Source organism: Mucor velutinosus, assembly GCF_035048745.1.
Source record: "Mucor velutinosus strain NIH1002 chromosome Unknown tig00001542, whole genome shotgun sequence".
NCBI lineage: Eukaryota > Fungi > Mucoromycota > Mucoromycetes > Mucorales > Mucoraceae > Mucor > Mucor velutinosus.
In genome coordinates, this window is record NW_027041924.1 from 1,756,223 (window position 1) to 1,773,383 (window position 17,161).

Below are 17,161 nucleotides of genomic sequence, written 5' to 3' on the forward strand. Positions count from 1 at the left end.
AATACAAACGATATTTACAATGCAAGTTCACTTTTTTTTTTTTTTTTTTTTTTTTTTTTTTTGTATGCACGGTCCATCACCAATTTGATACAGGTTCCCAATATTTCGCTGTTGGGGAGGCGGATTTACATAATGCAGTCAACAGCTGGCTCTCGATTTTCTCATAATATTCAAACACTTCTCGTTCTGCTCCGTTGAACAGATAGCCTCGCCGAAGCACCTCGATGCAACGAACAGCATACTCACGAGCAAGTTCAATGTCCTTGGCACTGAGATAGTTGTTGACGCCAGATGCCTTCAAGTCGTCTTCATCCATGCCGAGACATGAATTGCGCATCAGTGTGTCCCAGGCACAAAACAGGGACGGTGTTGGTATAGTGCAAGCTTCTAAAACGGTGCATTGGAATTCCAAGAGACGTACAACAAGGATGGAGCATTTGTAGCAGACTTCTTGTGCTCTTAGCGCATGCACAGATAACACATTGGCATCATCTTCTTCCTCCTCTTCCTCCTCTTCTTCTTCAGATGATGATGATGGTAATGATGTTGATGTGGCAAGTAAACACATTTTGCGCTTCTTTTGCTGCTTAAAGTCGAAATCCTCAAGATTTTCTGGCACCAACAGTGTAATGTCATGGACGCCTTTGCGAGATCGACGAATGGTGGGCTGGAATGGCTCGTGCAATGCGAGCAACGATTGATAATAGCGAGCTGCAATGGTGACAGAGTTGATGTCTGTTCTACCGTCTTCCTGTAGTCTCTTTCTAAACTCTGTATTGCTGATACCGTCTTCAAAGATAGAGGGAGCCAATCTGAAATCCAGCGGTATTTGGTGAAAGTACACCTGGTTTAGATCTTCCTCTGTCTTCATCAAGAAGGACAATGGAATCAAATCACTTTCACTCCAGCGCACACGTCTGAAATAAGGGCCTACCACTTTAGCAATGCGACCCACATAGTGTTCCTTTAAGATGGCTCGCGCAGTGTGTCTGGATTCGTCTGGCAACGGCTTGGGATCATAGGTCTCTGCGCAAATCTCTTGAAACAGCTGCTTGAATGATGTGTTTTCCTGGTTCAGCATGGAGGGCTTGTTTCTGGACGGACTCAGGCTCTTTGCGGGTACGCCTCGTTGGTTGTTGATGAATTGGATGAATTGTACACAGTCTTGGAATCCAGCATGCAGTCGCTTGAACGTTTCGTACTCTCCCAGATATCGATTCATCGTCTTGGATTTGCTCAGTCGTTTAGGCGAGGCATTTGCAGTCGTGTGAATAGCGTCAGTGTTGGTTTGATTAATGGTATTGGTAGTAGTAGTAGTAGTAGTAGTAGTTGTAGTAGTTGTAGTAGTTGTAGTAATAGAATTAAAAGTATTAGGGTGAGACGGTGTGCTAGAGTAGATGGGTGATGGAGGAGGATGCTTGTATACAGTCTCAGCTAAAATTTGTCGTATGCGAATAGCTATTTCTAAATACATGTTGGCGTCTTGCGGTCGAAGCAGATTGGACTTGTACAAGGACATGAAGAGATACGTGATCATGGTTTCCATGGAAGGCTCGTCAAACTGGAGCGATACAGCATAACGAGCCTTATCAAAGTAGTATTCCCCTAGTCCCAATTGCTGATCGTAAGGTACAAATGTCAGGACATGTTTGCAATGCATGGTCAATACAGCAGCAGAGACTGCACACACTACAGGTGATGTTTCCAAATCATATCTGCCCTTGACAAACATGTCGTAAAATGTCTTTTGATGAAACACAACTCGATGCAAAAAGCGACAAGCAAAGTAGGCATTGACCAGTTGCTGAGCCAAGTTCTTGTTTTCAAAGACGATGCTGGGTGTGTTATTGCTGCTGCTGCTGCTGCTGCTGCTGCTGCTGCTGCTGCTATTACTGTGCTGATCATACTCCAATAAGCATGGATGATGCTGAGATGGCGGTGGTGTCATGGTGGATGCAGAGATGATTTGCTTTCTCGCTTCATTCTGTATACAGCTCAAAATAGCTCTAAAGTTTCCTCTTCGAACCACTGTATACAGCACGTTTCGATGAAGATATCCCCCGCCAGCAGATAAAGAAGCTAATGTAGGCTGTTTGATGATGGGTATGGTGCTGGAAAGATCTCCCAATGCCTCCACATGTTTCATTAGGTTGGCATAATTCAGAATATCCGTGTTGATGCTGATGCCACCATCTTTTCTAAACGTTAGTTGCCAATTGGAGTTCATTTCATGTTGACTAAAGAATCGATTCGCAGTGGCGGTTGAGTTGAGCCTGTTTTGATGATGATGATGGTCAAAATCTTCATCAGATGTCGTATAATCTGCATCAGAAGAATGCAGCGCCTCGCTGTATTGAGCAATTTGTTTGACTCGAAATGGCGATTTCAACAGGTACAATTCTCTTTCCATACTTCTCATGATATCTTCCAATACTTCAACATGCATTTGAATTTCTTGGTGATTGACAGATTCAATGCTCTCTAATTTCGACGGAGCGACTGATTTGAGATAATAGCACTGAATACCCAGTCTTTTGCATCTGCCATGTTATGGTTAGCCACTATCACTATACAAATGAGTAGCTTACACACTAGTTACCTTTCACAAGGCTGTCCCGCAGTGCATTTCTTTTTTCTCTCTCGGCAACCTACAATCTTGCTCAATACTGGTTTTAGGAGGGTGTGTTCTAGAATCAGGTACCTTCGCAGGGGACAGTCTTCCCTTTACGTTTGGTTGCCATAGTGTGTTGGATAGTCCTAGTATGTTGATGAATGATTAGAAAATAAAGAGAGAAAGGAAAAGAGTGCTTTTTTTTTTCCCTGGAGGATCAATAATATCCAACCATTTAAACCTTGCCCAGCCAATCCTAGATCTGCTTTTGAGTTTGCTCTACAGACACAGCCAGAGAGACAGGTCGTCTGCTCTGTGTACTCAAACGGTAACTTTGCATAAATCATCTAGTGTTTGATCTGTACACAGGTTTGAGTTTGTCTGCAACACGTTTGTTAAATATGTTCTTGAAAATAAAACACGAATGTATAAGCGCCTCAACGCTTCAGATGACGCTATACCTTCGCTTCAACGAGAATCAACCTACACTGGATATCATACTGATGGCAGTTTTTTCAATTCTCTACTATTATGCGAGAGTCCCTTCGCAACTGTGAATCTGGCTCTTCTGCGTTGCTCTATTTTCATGTCAATGGAAATAGTCCATATACCAGTAGCCAACTTGTATAACCTCTTACAACTTACAACTATGCAAATCACAGCGACGTCCGATGCGTTTGAGTCGTGATTTCTTGCATTAAAAGCCATTTTAGACCATCAGAATAGCACCCAACAATCGTCCTAGTCCAGCATTTACCCCCCCTGATGCCATTACTCGACTTTCTTGGGATCAAAAAAAATAAAATTAAAAAAAAATAACTAAAAAATCGACTCAAAAGCATGAGGGGTACCTCATAAAAAAAATCAGCAAAAATCAAATGATTGCGTTTTTTACCCTCAAAGTGAAGACTTTTATTATGACATACGAGTATTTATGCTTCGGATGGCTCTCTACCTTCGCTTCGCTTCAGTGAGAACCAACTTGCGCAGCGGCAACTCGCGCTACCGATTGCCCTTTGCGTATCCTATCAGAATACTGCTACTACTTTCATTTTGACCCTCCACTTATACATGAAAACCCTTCATATTATCTGTGGATCTAATTCTTATGTGATGCTCTACATCCATATACACGTAGCTACTTTGTATACGGGCAAGCAGCATACTGGTATTTCCCCTTTTTAGTCCTTAGTGTCCCTGATACAGCAAAATCTGGGTGCATTTGAGCTGCATTTTCTTGCGTTCAAGGCCGTTTTAGATTGTCAGAATAGCACCAAACAGTTGCTCTCATCTGGCAGTTACTTTTTGACACTTTTGCTCAACTTTTTTGACATCGTCGACAATTGACCAAAAAGCATGTGGGATACCTCATGGTTTTCACCGAAAATCAAACGATCGCGTTTTTGACGTCGAAAATGAAGACTTTTACAATGGTATGTATTGAATCAAGATGTTGCTATCGATCCAACGCAACTCCTGAAATCATCTTTGTCGGTCTTTGGATATGTAAAATTTCGACATTTTGGCCAAAAACCTCTTTTTCATATTTTCGTAAATTATTCAATAAAGTTTATTCAAAACATCTATCTTACTTGGTACCATTAGATACGGGTTAAAAAGTACTCCAAGAAAGATTAAGCAAGTATGGGATGATCTTGACGACTTACATAGTCGAGTCTGCCGAAATAGATTAATCAAGTCGAAATTGGTCAAACTTTTTACTTTTAGTGAGAAACTGAGCGGAACTTCAATCAGCTTTGGCTGGCAATAGTAGTGCTATTCATGTAGACTACATCTTCTATTGCCATTGCTGGTTGACATGGAAAACAAAAAAAAATAGTTATACGTTAATCCTAACATATGTCCAGGATGGTTTAATACCCAAAACATCAGTTTTATAAATGGAACGTTGCGAAAAAAATGAGACAGTGTTGGAAAGATAAAAAAAAAAAAAAAAAAAAAAAAAGCACCGCGCTGTGACATCACTTGGACTCTGTGCAAGTTTTCTTTTGGTTGGTTGGCGAGCAGAGAGAATTTTTTCCTTATAATCTTGCTCTATTATTGAAAAGACGAAAGGATTTTCTCTAGTAAAAAAAAAAAAAAATTGGCGTGAAGGAGCGACGAGGATTATTAAACAAAAGAAAACCGAAAATGTCGTATTCCCCAGAACTTTCTCCAATCAACTATTCCGAAGAGGACGAAGTAGAGAAGCCATCAGCCAAGGCCACACCTACTATCAAATTGAAACTAAAACTGAACCCTTTACCATCTGCTAGCACAGCAACAGCAACAACAACAACAACAACAACAGACAAGAAGAAGAAGCATAAAAAGAAGCATAAAAAGAAGCATAAGCGATCCAAACAAGCAGCAGCAGATGACTCTGATGGAGAAGAATATGCCGAACAACCTGAAGAGCACGTCTATGTGGGTGGTAAACGACCCTTTGCCTCATTACAACACGACCAGCAACCGAACGATCAAGATTATTATCAACATCCTGAGGAAGATTCCGATACAGAGAGCTATCATCCAACAGATACAGAGAAGCCAAGATTAGGCAGCAGCGATCGCAATCGATACGATGCCTCTCCTACACCCTTGGAGTCAGTGGCAAGTGCTACACCTTCTCACCCCACCACCATCTCTCACAAGAAGGGTAGACGTTCTTCTTCCATGAAGCCCAATGCAGGTGCTGCTGCTACTGCTGCTGCTAGTGGAGAGAAGCCTAAAAAGAGAGGTCGCCCTACAAACAAAGCGAAAGCTGCAGCCATCATCGCCGCCATGCCTCCCAAAGTGCCTGAAGTACCCAAGAAAGACACGAAATCCATTCTCACCAAGTTACTAGACAACATTCAAAAGTAGGAAAACAATTTGACAGTTTGTATCAAGCCAACTCACTCGATTGATATTTTTTTTTTTTTTTTTTTTTTTTCAGACGAGACGCGTATGGCTTCTTTTTGGAACCTGTGGACCCAAAGCTGGTACCCGATTATCTAAAGGTGATCAAAGTGCCTATGGATTTCTCCACGATGCGCAAAAACATTGAAGCAGGGAAATACCAGACTGGAGAGGATTTTCGTCATGATTTTGAGTTGATCATCTCCAACGCAAAAATCTACAATTCGCGAGAAACCATCTACTGGAAGAGTGCAGACAAGCTACATGATTTCGGTATGAAACTAATTGATCGTGCAGCAAAACAGATTGAAGAAGAAAAGTTAAATCAAGCTGCGCTTGCTGCAGAGGCCACTGCTATCGCCAAAGCCAATGCAACCGCTGTCAAAGCATCTCCGGCAGCAGCAGCAGCAGCAAGTGAGGACACTGGCAGCAGTAGAAAAATGTCCATCTCATTTTCAAAACGTAAAGAGTCATTTGGCGTCAAGGAAGAGGATGTGGATATCATGGGCATTGATAGTAGCATACCGGCACTGAGAAAACAGAGCAGACAAGGGTCAGAAATACATACAAGGGAAACTAGTGTGGATATTGCTAGCTCCCGCGCCATGACACCTATACGTTCATTGACATCGCCTTATAAAAAGAAGAAGAAGAAGGTGGCAGACACGGGTGTTTTATACGGCCCTGATGGTTCATTGCACACTGTGGGAGGAGGTAATGTGCAGAGGCACTTGATATGGTTCATGCTTTATTGACTCGCTTATATAGTGTCTGATCTGGATACATTACTGCCCAAGGAGCATCCATTCGCTGACCCGCCTCAGCTCACCATTGCCAATCCTGCAGCTTTACCATCTGCTTTTTTCTTGAACCGACATTCCACAGACGACTTTTTTCACAACAAGCATTTGGTGCATTCAGCTCATTTCTGTGATTACGGACCATTCACTACATTGGGCGGCCAGCCGCCAGGTGCCTTTTACACAGCATTGGATGCCTCTTATATTTATCCCTTGTACGGTGATGATCGTGGTGAAGCTTATATGAAGAGTATATGGGACTTTTTAGACGAGGATGACGATGTAGATCTGGTCAGTGAGATTGAACAAAAGGCAAATCATTTGACTCGTGGTGCTTGGAGAGTGGTGCAGCAAACGATGGAGAGAAGGAATGATAACCTCGAAAAGAAGGATACGCCATTAGATCAGTATGCTACCATTGACACTGAATTTGGCAAAGTGGAGGCAGCTGCTATTGTAGATAAGATTGAATCCAAACTGAATCCGCCACCTCCTGCTGCTGCCCCTCAACAACAACAACAACCTACTACACCTACCGACCCTTCATCTAACCCCGTTGTGCCTGCTCCAACTGCCGCTCCCTCTTCCACATAAATAATTAAATAAAGGATGCGTTAAATCTAAGCTCTCTTTCTCTCACTGATTGATATGGCACTGTCAAACTGTACCTGTACAAAAAAATGACTTCAAGTTTGCCATAGATTGATTGGCTGTCCAGTTCTGGCTGATGAAAATAGTATAGGCTTGCAGAGAGGCCAATAAACATTTTTTTTTCTTTCACAACTGTACATAACTTTTATACATAACGCTCCTTTACAATGACTGAAGCCAAAAAAGTAAGTACATTGTAATGAATGGTTGCAAACAAGTGTATTCACAGGACCAATGAGTCAAAATATCGTTTCCAAAGCGAAATTCAGCAAATGATGTTTGTGTTTGGAGAGGTAGCTGATCCTCTACAGGAAGCAACACTTCTAGTGGAGGACATTGTTCGATCCCAAGTGATAGAAATTGTACGTATCATCTCTTATATACATCAGCGACGCTCACTCACACTCGAACGGTCCACAGATTATCCAGGCAGCAGCCCAAGCAAGTAGACGAAACTCACGCTACCTCAGTGCTGAAGACTTGATCTTTCTAATGCGACATGACCGTGCCAAGGTGAATAGATTGCGGTCCTTTTTGAGTTGGAAAGATGTACGCAAGAATGCCAAAGATGCGTCTGGAGATCAAGTGGAAGACGTAGTGGAGGAAACCAACACTGGAAAGATTCATCGCAGCATCATCAAGCTACCTTGGGAGCTGGTCAATCAATTTTCAGATGTCATTACAAAATCCATCAATGGAGGAGACGATGAATCAGAGGACGAAGATGAGCTGGAAGCTTACAACGATTCTATACAGCGACTGAAAGATGCGGATGATATCACAAGAGCCATGACACGCGAAGAGTATGTTCATTATTCCGAGTGTAGACAGGCATCGTTTACCTATCGCAAAGGAAAGCGATTTCGAGAGTGGGCCAACATGAGTTCGTTTGTCGAAGTCAAGCCTAACGACGATATTGTGGACAGTTTGGGTTTTTTGACATATGAAATGGTGTCGAAATTGACAATGACAGCCATTAGCATCAAGCGTGATTTGATGGAAGCGGCTGGCAAAAAGGAAGGTGAGCCAGTGTCTCTGGGTAGCTCACAACTGAAACGAAAGCGAGAAGAGGAGGAAACAAACAACGCAATGGAAGCATCATCGACACCAGCAGCAGCGACGGCAGCCATCATTGCAACAGCAGCTGACGGTACCGTCTCAACACCTCAACAAGATGACAGTCATTCAGATGAGGAGGACAAGGTTGAAACACCTGGATCACCAGACTCATTCTGTAACGGATTGTTCTCTTTACCAAGCACAGAGCAAACGCCTTTACTAGCAGAACACATTCACGAAGCATTTAGAAGACTACAGCAAGTACCTCAACCCATGAAAAACTTTAGAGGCGGTCTAGTTCGCACGAGAATATCTTTGATCTGATGTGTGTAAAAAAAAAAAAAAAAAATAGACTGAAATAAAACAAGTAGTGTTACATGCAAGAAGAGTGTTTATGTTGTATTAGGACACAAGGGATATCATGGCTATATTATTATTAGAAAATAAGTTAAATGAGTAGGCATTGACCAAAGATTTCACGGTTGGATGCAAATTGAAGCGCTGCTTGATAATGGAACCAAATGCCACCACAGACAAAGAGATGCCAGAATTGATGAGAGTGGCCGAAATGATCGAATTTGCCTGGCCAAAATCTCTCTGGAAACTGATTTCCATAAAGAATGACACCTGCAAGATAGCAGGCAATCGATTTGAAAACGGGCGCCAACCAAGTAAACGTTTCAATTGCACCACGCATGACAGCAAGATGGCCAATGACAATAGCACCTGATGAGGCTAATGCAATGAAAAAGGCAATGCGAAGCCATCTACGCTCATGCTTATCGAACCAAGCTTGGAATGGCATGCTGACACCAATGACGGCCAATGAAGTGGTTGCAGTCATATACGTGTTGCGAACGGCATCATTGCAATAGAAACCATAGTATTCACAGAGCATGATACTTGCGCAAATGAGTACAGAGATGCCCACATAGTCTAGACAAGCGACTTGACGGTAGACTTTTAGATTATTGATGCCGGATAAAGTGTGCCACACAGTAGAACACATTAAACATTTACAAGCAGCCAAGAAAAAGACCAAAAAGATCAATCTATCCTGGACAGGAATACTCGTCATGAGCTCGGAAAAGAAGAGCTCATAGACGCCCACGCTGAATAGAGCCACGAAGCCCAAGAGATGTGTCCAAATGTTGCCTGTTTCGTTGTGAACATAGAAGAGAGAGTACCAGCAATCAGCCGCTGAATCTAAAAAGCGGTATCCAGTTCGGATATACTAAAGAGATGGTGTGTGTTAGCTATACACTTGGAACATAAGGTTTAATTTAGTATTACATTAGCTGTAATATACCATATACCTCATTGCTTTGCCAAGGGCCTGGAAGTTCATCGTACATGAGCAAGCGATTCGAGCCAAAAGACATGGCATATTTCAGCTTGTCAATGTGATCATTAGCGACACCTGCCACCACCATCAATTTCTCTTCTACTCGCTCACGCATTTTATCAGCACGGCCGAGAGCGTCTGATATTTTGCCGTCTAATTCTTCCATTTTGAGCATAAACGCATCAATTGTGTTATCGATCATTTCACCGTTGCTGTCCATTTCCAGCTCATGGTATTTCTTGGAGAGCTCCATCATGGCACTCAAAAGATCAGGCGGTGTCATCATGTAGTAGGTGGATTTATCATCGTCGCCGCATTTCTTGACATCAAGCTCTTGCAATATTCTTCTTCTGGCTTCCAAGGCCTTTTGTCGACGTTCGTCCCATTCTTGGCCGAGACTTTCGAGCAAAAGATAGGCTTTGTTGACTTTTGACACTGTGTAATTTTGAATTGATTCACTGCTGACAACTGCACTTTCAAACTGTGAGAGTCTATATTTGAACTTTTTCATCAATGGCTCCAAGTTGTCTCTAAAGAACTCTTCGAGATCCATGCCCTCATCATGTCGAAGCACAGCTTGGGGCTGGATAGTCAATAAATTTTCCATGTTTTTTTTTTTTTTTTTTTTTTTTTTTCTGGTCTACTTTGTGTAAGGTATATGTATATAGAGAGAGAGAGAGAGAGACGAAAAAAGTGATTTCCAATGTCTAGCAAAGTAGCTTGTCTATTAGAAATATGGAAGCTATTGAGAAGAAAGAAAGAAGGAAGAGGAAGAGGAAGAAGAAGCAAAGGAAATGTTTAGAAGAGATATAAAACGCTTTTTCAAATTTTTTTCTTAACAAGGTTTCTTAATTTGAGGCAGACATCAAACACAACAAAAAAGTGCCGGTTTAACAATCATACTACCTTGATTTGGCACGGTGATTGGTAAGAACAACAGTGTATTCTATTTGATATCACGACTTTATCCGAACAATAAGAGGGGCAGTAACTATTAATCATTCATAAGAATCAAATGTTGAACATGAAATCGACTCAAACAATGGGGGAGGACCGACTAATGGGGATTAGTGTTTCCTATCCAGTAGAATTGATTATACATCCACAGCCAATAAAATGCATGGAGTGCAAACTTATAGTTTAAGAAGAGGGTTGATTTGTCAAACTGTACTAAAGATGCATGGTGTTCCTGATGAGAAAAGACGGGGTAGATAGAGTTGGAAGAGCCAAATACAGAATCACACAACAACATCTTGGAACGATGCTACGGATAGTGCACTAGTGAAAATATTGGCTGGCGATTGCACATGCAATGCATTGGCATAACCACCCAATGTAGGAGTAGAGGCTATTCAAGGTAAAAATCCTGTGTAGTATCTCGAATCATTCTCACTTCCTGAAGCTCGCTGCTTGGCTACTTGTCTTTCGCACTACAGGAACTGGCTTCTATCATGGTGAGAGTGATGTAACAGATGAACATGCAAGTTCCGTGCGTTCAAATGATGAAATTTTGTCATACCATCTACCCCTGAGAGGCATGCGAGGGCCTGTTCCCTTACCATAGTACACTATACAGCCACCCCACATTATCGCATACTTGATCGCATTCTGAGAGAGATTGCTTATCATCTGAATGGCTGTGCTGTCTTGAGCAAATGTCAATTTAAAAGCTGGAGCACTGGCTTGAAGGTTTGATCAAATGGTTTATAAATAGATGAGCATTACGTTGTGTCCTGGATGACTATGGCTCCGCTTTATTCTTCTTCTCATTCTTTGTTTTAGAATATACACACATTCTAAGACTTTACTGTACACAAGTGCTGTTGTTCCTGCTGGTCAAGCTACACTGAACAGCTCTCTATCTAGAAGAAATAAATGGCACGATGGATGCATATTTAGATACAAATAAACATGCCCGGTTTAGATCCTAAATGCACACGACAAGATGTTTGTGCCATATGCAAATGTCGATGGATTCAGTATGATGTTGGTATCATCACTCAGCTACTATACACACCATACCATACAGCATGCCGGTTTCCCATCCTCGGCGTTGAAGTAAAAGGCTTCTGAGTCACTATTGTTATGGCGGCTGAATTCATGCATTCATGCGTGTGACTAAATAAAATGAAAGACAAGAAAGAGAGAAACGGTATTTTCGTTCTTTCTTTTAGTTGATAACTTATTATTATTATTATTATACCATCAATGTCTTCATGTATTATCACAGATCTCAGGCCCATTGATTTGAGTCTTGCCGAATCCAAGCCTGCGTTGATCGCGGTCAGTCCTACTGTTTCCATTCAAACGGCACTCTCTAAAATGCAGCACAACAAGATCACATCCTTGCCTGTCTTTTCTCACAACAATACCGAGGTGGTCAGTATTGTCAATCTCTTTGACATTTTGCTCTATTTGGTTGGTGAAAGCACTGCTACTATCGAGAAGGAAAAGTTGAGGCTGGATGACCCTGTTGAAAATGTGTTGGGATTGGATACCGACAGAGAAAGCTATCGCATCCACAAAGTGGATCGCAAAGATAAGCTGATTGAGGTAAGCGTTTCCCATTGGCATGGCAACTACCGTAGACTCACCATCACTGTGGACAGACATTACGCGCTTTCTCTAATGGAAAGCACCGGGCTTTGGTTGTTCAATTTGACGATGAACTGAAGAAGCCTTGGATTTTGTCTCAGACGGACATCATCCGACATATTATCAACCATCCAGATTCCGTTGCCGGCTTACTTGATTTAGACGGTCGTGTACAGGATTTGAACCTTATTCAAAAGCAAAAGGTGGTTATGGCTGCCGACACGGAAACAGCTATACAGGTCTATCGCATGATGGCTGAAAAGAATTTAAGTGGTGTTCCTGTGATTGATGTGTGAGTTTTTATACAGGCGATTTGGCATGCAAGCTAGTATTCATGGCATATTTGATTAGGCATGGCAAATTTGAGGGCGATTTATGTGTCGAAGATTTACCTAGTGCTAATTTGGAGCACATTGATCAGTTGACCTTGACTTGCAAGGAATACATCAAGGTAATAGAGTGAGCTGTCTATGGCTTGTTTGTACTGAACATGTTGACTATAGTATACGTCTGATTACTTGACTCCTAGCACTGCAACTCCTGATGCTACTCTAAAAGACGTTTTTGCTATTATGTTGAGAGAAGATACGCATCGTGTTTGGATTCTGGATTCCAATGAATCAAAGAATGTCATTGGGGTAGTTACTATGTCTGATATTATGAGGCTCTTGTGTGTAAACCATAAGCCATCCCTTTTCTAATCGTCCTTGTTTGATGGCTATGCAATAAAAAAAAAAAAAAAAAAAAAAAAAAAAAAAAAAAAAAAAAAAAAAAAGGCTTTCATTCCATCATACTAGGGTTTCGGTTTGATAGCTCTTGTTGAAAGCAGGTCCAATGCTTGCTGAAGTATGCCAAATAGCACATGTTGGATCAAAAAGCACGACTCTTTCTACTCAGAGATGATGAAATTTATTACTATATTACAAGTTTTTGACGTATCCACGGGTAAAATGACAGGTTAACCTTGATGTTTGTCCATCAATGTAATCGCTACAGAGCCAAGTGTTTGTCTAATGTATTCACGCTCAACATCATGACCTATAAAGCTCACATGAATATCACAGAACCATCATTCAGCCAGGGCAAGCTCAACTTACTGTCTTCGACTTCTCCCCATCTATCCATTTGAGCATTCATTTCGACATGAGCAGCTTGTGCGGCATGCTCGACAGTGATGCCCTTATGCACAAGCGCAAATCCAATCAAGAAACTCTTTGAGCTCATGACAGCCTTCTCGAAGGCTGCTAATTCCAATGGGCCCATTTGATCGATAATGGCTCTGAATTTAGCTTTGGTTTCGTCAGGTTGAGTAACAGCAAAGATGTCTGTGGTTGTGTTGATTTTGACATTGTAGGTGCTCTCGGCCCAATGGATAATGGGCTTCCAGTATGAGTCTTGGAGTTGGGTTAAAATCTCTGGAAATTCTTCATGATAACAAATGGCGTCGGTATCAAAGTAGAGCATGAGTTTGTCGATAACAGCTGTTCTGACAGTAGGATCTTCAGCGTGTACAGGATCAAATGCGTCGATAGCACGGGCAACAATGGAAGTCTACAGCATACACAGTGAGATGGATGTCTATCGACATGTATGCATAAAAATGAGTCCGTACCAGAGGTAATGTATGAGCCTTCAAATTCTTTGTTTGAGCATCCCATTCAGCAGCTGTCAATAAGGCGAGTTCTCTTTGCTTTTTAGGAAACTGCACAATGTGTTTACTGGGTGTTCTCAAGTTACGTTGATCGAGAACAACAGTTACATTGTCTAAACAGGAAATATTAGATTGTTTCAAAATTCAATGAATGATGCATCATTTACCCTTATCCTCTTTGATACCAGCACGTTTCCAAAAACGTGTCATGGTACGTTCAGCGCCTAACAATCAGACACAACATGTTAATAGGTGAGTCCCAGCAGGGGGTGGGGTTTTGATGTCAAATTGTGTCAATTCAGCCACTTACGTTGTGTAGCTGCTTCCTCTTGTTGCTCAGCTGTGGCTCGGAATACTGCAGTCGAATGGAATGAACGGCGAGGAGTAACGCATCTGCCAATGGGACGTAATAAGGATCTTGCTAAAGACATTTGAGAAAGAGAGAGAAAGAAAGAAAGAGGATGAAAAGAAAACCAGGGACAAGAAATTTGAAATGCCATGCACTGAAAACTGGGGTGCGCAGGTTAGATGTTGGCCTGACATTTGATGAGTTTAATTGAGCCGGATCAAACTTTTTGGTTGTCCAGTGACTCGTTGTCCTTCAAAAATGGGGGTGATACACACATATGTGTGTATCAAGGCAAAAAGGGAATCATGAATGATAAACGAAGGATGATCTTATGGATTTGCATAGTATCAATTGACTACCGTAAATACCAATGATTGGACATGAAAAATTAGCCGAAAGTGATGGCATGTCTCTCGAATGAATCATCACTTGCTCAACTAGGCATTTGATCAATATTCAACCATCATCCATGAGCAAAATATCAATTTCAACTTGGTAAAAAAAATAAAAAAAAAAAAAAAAAAAAAAAAAACAGACGACTCATGTTCCTTAAACTACTATATGCACTGCTCATTCATCGATATTGAACAGCAACGACTACAGCTATAGACTCTCGCCATGATGCATGCTGAATGACTGTGACATCAAACATTAGCCTGTCGTCAACACGGAAGCCTGTTCGGGAAGGAGCGCAAGAAGAGGACGAGGAGAGCAGTGTTGTTGTGGTTGACTTTCTGCTGGCCTGTGACACATCATCAACAAACGACCATTTCTAACCCAACGCTATTTAAAGTTAGAATCAGTGTGGCTATTGCATCTTTTCCTTCCCCTTTTGCTTTTCTTTTCTTGCAAAATCAAAACGTACTGAAGTACTGAATTCTTATACTGCATTCACACAAACACACATAATTCACACTTCCGTCGCTCCCCCTATTTCTTTTTTCTTTTCACATCACTGCAACACAGAAAAATGACCTCCTCAGTTACTCGTAGTAGCAGATCCTCCATTAAAAAGGCTGCCACAGCCTCCAATGATAACATGCTGCAAAAGACAAAGTCTTCTGCTATAAAGAAAAAGAAGCAAAAGCCTGGTAAGAAGGATGTGGATCATGACATGCGATCGAAAAAACAACAAAAGGAAGAACAGCATCATGACAATGGCCTAGACGATGAAATGTAACGTTTGATATGTTGTATTACATGTGGATTGTCTAATTTACTTTGCTCAATTAGTCAACAAGCAGACAAGGACAATGAATCATTGTCTCTAGGTAAAATCGATGCTACCCAGCATCCCGAGTACACCAGCCTGATGAAAGAGCTCGATCAATCAAAGCTTGAACGTCTACAAAAAATAGAGAACTGGCAAAGGCTTGAACGTCAATCCATCCATGATTGGTTCGCTGCTCAGAAAAAGCAAGCTTGGAATGATTTCTATGTAAGTATATCTGTTTCCCTTTTCGAAAGGCCAAGTGAGATGATTTACACATCACTTTGTAATGAAATTTCTCCCCCCCCCCTCCTCCTCCTCCTCCCCCGCACCACCCCTCTTTCAAATGGGAGAGGAAAACCCTTTCTCTCATAGTACAACGTTGCACACTTTTGTATCTAGAAATGGTAGCTAATATACACACACATTGATGTAGTTTGCTAGGAAAAAGGTACGCTCAGATCTTGTTCAAAATGTGCAAAACAAGATCACAAGACTTGAACAGGAATTAGGACAATTGAACGTACAATGTAAACAAACTGTTCAAAATAGTAACCACACATACAGTCTACTAACATTTGGTTATATTTATGCATGTACATATCACAGTAAAAACTCAACGTACGGATGCTGGTCAAGAATGTGACGAATACTGGGTTCCGCCTGAAAGACTCTACACAATTGATATCCTTTTTTTCACACATATATATATATATACATCTAACCATGATTTTTATATCGTTTCTACCATTGTTTCCTTAACGACGTCTGATTACGCTCGTTTGTAGGTGGTGCCACGAATGAAGAAGCCGATCGTGATCTCACACTCGCAAGGCAACCATACAATGGCAGTAATACACCCAATCTAGTGTACTCTGATTATGAATCAAGAAGCACGACAGATTCTGCCGAAGACGGTGAAGCGAGTTCTCCCAGAAATGATGATGTAGCAACTTCTCCATCTGCCGTCAGTGAACATCAATATCCATCTTACTCTCATCATCGACCCTCTTTTGTACAGTATCAGCAGCAGCAGCAGCAGCAGCAGCAGCAGCGGCCACAGCAACAACAGCCATACTATCACCAATCGCAATCTCAGCACAATCATCAACCAGCAGCATCTTTAACAACCTATGCCAATAGTAATAGCAATACAAATATGATATATCCCCCTTATGAGTTTGAGGAATTGCCGCAGGACGGAAGACGTGATTGGTGGCCCTATCGTTCCACCACCTCAACAACGACAACAGCGTAATGATATCAACCAGCGGATTCTTGTTTAAGGCGGCTCTATCATGGCCACATAAACCTTAATATATATTATACTATCACACAACACCTATATCATAACTTTGTCTTTACGACTCATTGTTACAACTACACGCTATCTATATAACCTACAAACACTTGCCATGAAGTGAGAACCACATTAAATCAATCAAGATTACGATATATATATTTTAGATTATCATTGTTCCATCTATTACACTCCTCACTTCATCATGTTTCTCCTCGTCCTCTCCATCGCTACACATAAATTGCTACCTCCCCCAGCTTTAGTTTGACCCCCTGCTACTCGGGCCTCCTTTCCTTATTAAAATTTATATATATATATATATACACATGCTATGCATTTCAAAGGTTTATCATCACTTCAAATGTTGGACATTGTTGATGTTTAATTATCAAGGTGCTTCCTTTTCTCTTTCACTACATCTGTGTTTGCCACCATAGATACATGTCTGGTCATTCCAACATGTCATTAAACAACCTCTTATTATTCTCATTTGGGTATTACTATGTAACGGCAAGCGAAGCACAGTCAGGTAACTGGCAAGTTTGTTCAGGAAAAAGGAGTTGTGTGTGCATCGACTGTATAATCGCACAACCTAGCACATTGTTTATCTTGACTGGAAATGGCATTTTAGCTGTCTTGCTTACATACAAGCATAGAGATGCAGTAAACATTTACATTGTGTAAAGCGT

At 41.4% G+C, this 17,161-nt stretch overlaps 7 protein-coding genes across 7 annotated transcripts; 4 read left to right on the forward strand and 3 right to left on the reverse strand.

The window, feature by feature from the left end:
* Positions 1-76: 76 nt before the first annotated feature.
* ATC70_005265 (uncharacterized protein) lies at positions 77-2,741 on the reverse strand (the record flags this gene model as incomplete). Its single annotated transcript, XM_064824561.1, has 3 exons — positions 77-2,540; positions 2,600-2,648; positions 2,702-2,741. 3 exons carry the CDS (start codon positions 2,739-2,741, stop codon positions 77-79), a joined length of 2,553 nt encoding a protein of 850 aa, XP_064677497.1.
* A 2,021-nt stretch (positions 2,742-4,762) lies between these two features.
* ATC70_005266 (uncharacterized protein) lies at positions 4,763-6,906 on the forward strand (the record flags this gene model as incomplete). The annotated part of the gene is made up of 3 exons (XM_064824562.1): positions 4,763-5,472; positions 5,550-6,226; positions 6,281-6,906. The coding sequence occupies 3 exons, from the start codon at positions 4,763-4,765 to the stop codon at positions 6,904-6,906; spliced, it is 2,013 nt and encodes a 670-aa protein (XP_064677498.1).
* Positions 6,907-7,130: 224 nt separating this feature from the next.
* Positions 7,131-8,346, forward strand: ATC70_005267 (uncharacterized protein; the record flags this gene model as incomplete). The annotated part of the gene is made up of 3 exons (XM_064824563.1): positions 7,131-7,148; positions 7,203-7,325; positions 7,384-8,346. The coding sequence occupies 3 exons, from the start codon at positions 7,131-7,133 to the stop codon at positions 8,344-8,346; spliced, it is 1,104 nt and encodes a 367-aa protein (XP_064677499.1).
* A 124-nt stretch (positions 8,347-8,470) lies between these two features.
* Positions 8,471-9,974, reverse strand: ATC70_005268 (uncharacterized protein; the record flags this gene model as incomplete). The annotated part of the gene is made up of 2 exons (XM_064824564.1): positions 8,471-9,256; positions 9,339-9,974. The coding sequence occupies 2 exons, from the start codon at positions 9,972-9,974 to the stop codon at positions 8,471-8,473; spliced, it is 1,422 nt and encodes a 473-aa protein (XP_064677500.1).
* A 1,601-nt stretch (positions 9,975-11,575) lies between these two features.
* ATC70_005269 (SAP domain-containing protein) lies at positions 11,576-12,663 on the forward strand (the record flags this gene model as incomplete). Its single annotated transcript, XM_064824565.1, has 4 exons — positions 11,576-11,920; positions 11,977-12,254; positions 12,314-12,413; positions 12,466-12,663. 4 exons carry the CDS (start codon positions 11,576-11,578, stop codon positions 12,661-12,663), a joined length of 921 nt encoding a protein of 306 aa, XP_064677501.1.
* Positions 12,664-12,920: 257 nt separating this feature from the next.
* On the reverse strand, positions 12,921-14,044 carry FIP1 (cleavage polyadenylation factor subunit fip1; the record flags this gene model as incomplete). Its single annotated transcript, XM_064824566.1, has 5 exons — positions 12,921-13,000; positions 13,060-13,513; positions 13,575-13,726; positions 13,781-13,837; positions 13,924-14,044. The coding sequence occupies 5 exons, from the start codon at positions 14,042-14,044 to the stop codon at positions 12,921-12,923; spliced, it is 864 nt and encodes a 287-aa protein (XP_064677502.1).
* Positions 14,045-14,932: 888 nt separating this feature from the next.
* Positions 14,933-16,430, forward strand: CRM1_3 (Karyopherin transporter; the record flags this gene model as incomplete). Its single annotated transcript, XM_064824567.1, has 4 exons — positions 14,933-15,138; positions 15,196-15,400; positions 15,609-15,702; positions 15,961-16,430. The coding sequence occupies 4 exons, from the start codon at positions 14,933-14,935 to the stop codon at positions 16,428-16,430; spliced, it is 975 nt and encodes a 324-aa protein (XP_064677503.1).
* Positions 16,431-17,161: the final 731 nt, after the last annotated feature.